This window comes from Hemicordylus capensis, chromosome 1 (assembly GCF_027244095.1).
Source record: "Hemicordylus capensis ecotype Gifberg chromosome 1, rHemCap1.1.pri, whole genome shotgun sequence".
NCBI lineage: Eukaryota > Metazoa > Chordata > Lepidosauria > Squamata > Cordylidae > Hemicordylus > Hemicordylus capensis.
The window spans coordinates 86,875,461-86,881,646 of record NC_069657.1 but is presented as its reverse complement, the minus strand read 5'-3'; the positions used below and the strand labels follow the sequence as shown (position 1 = coordinate 86,881,646).

General features: G+C 47.3%; 1 protein-coding gene across 2 annotated transcripts in view; it reads right to left on the bottom strand.

Moving 5' to 3' along the window:
* Nucleotides 1-300: 300 nt before the first annotated feature.
* The window catches only part of SYT13 (synaptotagmin 13), a 30,561-nt gene continuing 24,675 nt past the window's right edge, over nt 301-6,186 (bottom strand). For both annotated transcript variants that reach the window (XM_053283938.1, XM_053283939.1), the window contains 2 exons: nt 3,356-3,485; nt 301-1,370 (listed from right to left, as the gene is read on the bottom strand). In XM_053283938.1, coding sequence (XP_053139913.1) covers nt 1,066-1,370; nt 3,356-3,485 — 435 coding nt within the window. In that variant the 3' untranslated portion in view covers nt 301-1,065. The remainder of the gene's footprint in view (nt 1,371-3,355; nt 3,486-6,186) is intronic.

The window sequence follows — 6,186 nt, the reverse complement described above, 5'->3', positions numbered from 1 at the left end:
TCTATTCGGGCAATTCAGATGGCATTTTGAGACCTGTTTTGCTGGGGAAGCAGGCCTCAGAATGGTGCTTCTTTCCAGGGAGAGCTGTTTACCAATTGGGATCAGCAGGTAGACCAGCCCCCCGAGGCAGGCTAATGCACTTAGTCCAGAGCAGAGGGTTGGTCTACCTGCCAGTACCAACTGGTAGACCAGCTCTCTTCAGAAAACCAGGGGAGCTGGTCTACCAATTGGGATTGGTGGGTAGACCAACCCTCTGCTCTGGACTAAGTGCATTAGCCTGCCTTGGAGGGCTGGTCTACCTGCTGATCTCAATTGGTAGACGAGTTCTCCATTTTGAAGCCCGTTTTTCCAGCAAAACAAATACAAATATGACAGATATGTATATACTTCTTTTCATCAAAAGTTCCAAAAACAGTTTATGCGCGCGCGCGCGCACACACACACACACACACACACACACACACACACCCCATAAATAAATAATTAAATTAAATAAAATGGCTCCCTGTCCCCAAAGGGCTCACAATCTAAAAAAGAAACCCAAGATAGACACCAGCAACAGCCACTGGAGGGCTGCTGTGCTGGGGATGGATAGGGCCAGTTGCTCTTCCCCTGCTAAATTAAGAGAATCACCACTTTGAAAAGGTGCCTCTTTGTTCAGTTAGCAGCGCCACAAAATGGTGCCTGAATCTCTTGAATCAATTCATGTTGAATCAGGGGTGATTCATCAAGGCAGCTGGTCAAGCCAGCTACTTTTGACAAATCAATTTGGGGGTCTGCATTTTGATTTGAGGTCAATTCGAATTGCAGAATTTGATTCATGCACACCCCTAAGTGCAAAAGCCTGTGATTGAGATCAACCCATTTGATCGATTTTGATCAATCCATTTCTAGAATGTATTTCTTTTAGAAGACAACAATTAAGGACAATATCAATAAAATAAGAGTTGTGCTTGAGCATGTGGATGGATCCAGTTCAGGTTTCTACAGGATGCTGAAACTGATCTCATCTTTCTGTTTCTGAGACCACAGACATGGGGCTGATCACCATGTCTGCCTTCGTAGCTACATGTGAAGCTGGTGCCACATAGCAATCTGCCTCCTGGGGTTCCTCAGCATCTCCTCCCAGTGGTTCCTCTCTGTGCCAGTGGCATGCAAGCCAAGGCTGCACTTGCCCAATAAGCGGTTCTGCCCATCACCATCCCGGCTGAGCATTTCCAGCTCTACACTGGAAGCACAAAGCAGATCATGAGGCACCTCAAACATGATCATCTCATTCCAGACCGGGTTGATCTTGTGTTTTGCATGCTTTGTCTGCTTCTTTTTCAGCTTCAGGGACTGGTGCTTCAGTGTCACTTTGACAGATATATCTGCAGAAACAGGGATGAAATGTGGGCTATTAAAGAAGGTTGGCCTTCAGATGTTGGCATTCTCTGGCATTTCCTCCTAGCTTTCTAAAGCTTAACAATTACTGCTAAGTGACAGCACCCATTGAGCACCAATCTAGATGTGATTCAAGTAGACCCATGGTTCTTCTCCTCTGCCCCTTCCGCATTTAAAGCAGTGGATGGGGCTCTCACATGAACAATAAAAGGGGCAAGTGGAGAGGGACCCTCTCTCCTCCCAATGCATTATTTCCCTTCAGTCCATTGCTCCACCCCTTTTTCTCTATTCCCAGCTCACTTACAATACGAGAACCAGAAATACAGAAAGTGCCTGGAATCACTGGTGGTGGGAGATAAGACACTGGAGAGAGGAGGGTTCAGTGCTCCTTTCTTTTTCATATTAACTTAAGAACTTCCCCTCTCCTTCTGCTTTATATAGGAATGGGGCAGAAATATAAAGACAACCCCATCATCTCTAATTTGGCACTAAGTTTTGGAATACACAAACACACCAGTAAATGGCTGACATGATGGGCAGCCTCAATCACTGAAAGGCGGGAAGATTGCAGTGTCTGTGTGCTGAAGGCTTCTTTGCACACTGAACCAGGTGTGAAGGAGAGCAGTTTTGACATCTCTCCCCTCCCTCTTTCCAGTTGTAGAAATCTGTTCCTGTGGGATGTGCAATCTTCAGGATCAGATTTATACAACTAGACAATGACTTTTGGAGTGAAAATCGCTCTCCGTCTGCTTTCCAGACTGCTGGGGGAAGTGGTGTAGAATCCTACAGTTAACCCTAATGTTTTGAAGCCAGTTAGAGTTAGTCGCGTCAGATTTACACCACTGAGGCTTTGAGGGGAGAAAGCAGAAAGGAGGAGGAGAAGCAGCAATCCCCCTACCCTGGATCTGCACACAGGGCAGTGAGAGAGCGAGAGAGGGGTGGGGATGTGGAGGGGGCCAAGGCGGGGGGCAGGGTTGAGAAAAAAAGCAAGAGGAAAAGGAGATTTAAGAATGGAATTGGTGGCGGGGTTATTCCCAGCCAGAAATAAAGAGTTAATTTCACCTGTAGAGGTGAAGAGATAAGGGGGGAATCATACGTAAATGGATTCTCTGCCTGCCTGTGTTTGTGTCAGGCAAGCACAGAGGCAAACTGTTCTCAAACTGCAGAAAATCAGCTACTTTTTAATGATGAACATAAAGTGTTGTAAGCCTGTATTGTCAAGATAAGATCTGATGCTGTGTGAACAGCACCTTATGCAAGGTAGTGTCCAAACCCAGATCCTATGAACGTGCACCAAGCCTATACATTGTGAAGCAATTTTAAGAAGCTGTCTGGAAACAACTCAGGTAAGCTGCACAAAGAAGACTTCAGCACACAGATGCCGAAGTCTCCATGTGAACCTGCAGCCCTCCTCTCAGTGATGGAGACTGTGCATTGTATCAGCCATTTACTGTTGTCTGGTGTGTGTGTGTGTGTGTGGCGGGGGGGGGATCCATGCATTCATACAACTTCCTGCCCCACCCACCAAACTCCAACTCACACTTGGAATTTCTGCTTTTGAAGTTTGCCACTCCATGTGCTACAAAACGCACTGTGTTCCACAACCAATTTACTCATTTACCCAAAGGTATCAGGACAGTGCTTTTGTAGCTATTGTTGCAAGCAAGCTACAGGGCATGCATGTATGGATGAACATGCATTTACATTAACTTTGGATACTTTAATTAGGGATATTAGATGCAAAACACTTAGCATTTTTAGTGCTTCAGAGTATTTAAAGTGCTTCAGATACATTCCATCAGTAACACTTATAGTAACTCTGTAAGACACAGACCAGTATGATTAGCCCCATTTTGCAGAGAGGTGTTTAGGCTTCAAGGTAGTGGCTTGCCTAAGGTCACCTAGTCAGTTTTTAGCTGAAAGGCTGCTCTGAGCTGCATCCCATGAACATGTACTGCTGTTTCCTACTCACCCTTTCCAAGGAGCTCTTTCAGTTGTTTAGAATGAAGATTCTTGGCTTTTATGAGTACCACCAGCAGACGGTTTGCTGCCGGCAAGTAGCTGATGGAAAGGAGAACTTCGCCATAGCCTCCATCAGGCTCCTGCAGTTTAATGAGACAAATACAAAAGTAATAGAGAGTGTATTTTCTACTTTTCTCCATGTAAAGGAAACAAGTGAGAAATGGTGGAGCTCAGCAGGCACTGGGCAAAGAAGGCTCAAATGGATCAGACAAGAAGAGCAAGTCAGTATTGATTCCTCCCCTCCTCAAAATCAATTTGCTGCCGACATTCCTTGCCAGCCCTATAAAATGAAGGCTTCTTCTTTCTCCTGCCACACTGTAAGAGCATTCGTTTTGACTATTCATGCCGGGGCTAAGGAGGGCCATGGGGAAGACAGGACACTACCTACCATCCCCCACATGATGCTCACCGCTCCTGGGCTCGCTTGTCTCCGTGCACCCACACAAACGGCGCATGAGTGATCTTGGAGCAGCAAGGGGCTTCGGGGGGGTGGGTAGGCTGCATCCTCCCATATCCCACAATGCACTGCACAAGGAGCACAGTGCTTTGAGGGGTTTCCCATTGCTGAGCCACTCCTTCCCCCATTTCTACGGAAGCTCAGGCTGCTCTCAGCCCAAGCTTCCACATGATAGGGCGATGAGGTAGGAGGTGCATGCATGTCCTCCTATCTCACCTTTAGCACAGGTTTAAATCCTGGGATACCCAGCAGAGGAGCACTGGGATCGAGAGTGATCCAGGTGGTTTTCACAACCAGCCCTACCCAGGCTACAGCTCCCCTATCCAGGTAAGGCTGATCATGAGAACAACCTCTGTGTGTTTTTAAAACCAGTCACATAATGAGTTCCATATAGATTTTATTTAGAGCTGAAACAAAATATTGCAGAAAGTCCCGAGCTAGCAATTTCAGAATTCTTACTTTTCAAAATGTTCAGATTTTGTTTTGATATATAATGGCATACCGGCAAAGGAAAATCAAAGGAAAATTATATCATGCATATCGGCAAAGGAAAATCAACCATGAATGGGATAACCTAAAGTTTGGGTTAAAAGAAAGCTCCTAGATTTTTTCAGTGGTTCTGTTCTATTTTTTTGTACCAGTTTGTAGGGCAAGGGAGGCCCAGCCCCTCCCCTGGGGTGTAAGCATGCAGTCTTGGCCATACCTCATGAGCAGGACTATCCAACAGGACAAAAGGGACATGCTTGAAAGCCCCGTGTGATGATAAATCATGCAATAGTTGGAAGTTCCCATCTCCCAAGGACCACTCTCTCATGAGAGTTCCTAGTCATGGAGACTCACATGTGAGCCAGAGAGCTATTTCCGCCCAGCCCGGTTGCTAGTTCCATGCAAGTCCCAGGGAAGGTTACCCCAGCAACACCTTTCCTGGTCCCAGCAACTACCACGAACCAGGAGTCCCTCTGACAGAACCCCCTCTGACAGTCTGATCTCCCCACAACACATATCCATGGGGATTTTTGCCCCACACAGCCACATGGGTGCCCTGCCCCAGGATGCCCTGTGCCGGTCAATTTACATATGCTGCAATGCTGGTCCCAGCACAGCCCATTTGACTGTGAACGTAGGCTCCATCCCTTTCCCAACTCTGCCCACCCAAAACTCCTTGGAAGTCTGGAAGGGCTGAGTGGAGAGAGGTAGGTTTGGAGCATGAGTTCTATTACTACCTAGAGGTACCAGGAGCCCCACATCAGCAGGGCCCCCTATAGTTGGATAGCCTACCTCCTGAGAGTGCAGTCCAACAGAGACCCAAAGCACATGGTGCCTTTGGTTCTCCCCAGTGTACTGGCTGTCTCATGAGAGGACTAATCCCCGGCTAGCAAGCCAACGCAGGGGCTGGAGAGTGTTGGGGCTTCCTGGACTGCTTGGCCCAGATCTATGTGCCCAATAGCATCCTTTGTCACAGTGGGCCAAGCCCCAGGATCCTTTGCCTGCCCTGATATACATATTCCCTCTTAGGAAGTCATCATGACCCCTTCCCGTAGTAGTGGAAAACTAGTGCCCCTCACTATTCCCCAGTATCAGTCATTGTGCTTGTGCAAGACTCTATGGCTGCAGGGCTCTTGCAAGGGCAGTGGTGCAAGTGGTGTGAGGAAAGGGCTAAAATGTCTTTTCCCTGCCAAGGGGAGGTAAGGTAATCCATGTGGGCCATTCATGACAAAAAGGCACAATTGCACTGGGCATGTCCCTCGTTGATTGTGGCCAATGGTTTCCACTTTACTGATGTCCTGAGGCCTGGCAATATGTGCAGTATGGAGCTTGCTGGGATGCAGCTTTGGCGGACCCGGAAGAGGGAAAGGTTTGCCAAGACGCAGTTGAACAATAGTCTGCTGGGTGATTCCTGGCTTTACAGATTAACCACAGGTTTGTCTACCTGAAGTTTCATGCTATGTCTGAATGCACCCTGAAAGCTCTTCTAGAGCCAACTTGGTGGTAATCCCCTTCATTTGCTTCCCTTTCGAGCCCTCTGTGCCTGCCTCTCTGCTCCCCAGTTCCAGCCTGCCATCCATCTGCCTCCTGTCCAAACCCACTTCAACCTCAGTCTCCAAATCAGACCCATGTCCTGAACTCTGCACTATACATTTCAGCCAATAAGAACAAACAGATTGCTGGAAATAATGCCAAACGAGAAGAACAAGAATAGGAATTTTTGCAAGCAAGTTTGACTTAAGAAAATTTCTTTAGGAAATCCCTTGCACTGCTCCCATCTATCCCATCTCCGAATTATGACAACTTTAAAGTAAAGTGTACAGGCTGGAAACACGGTG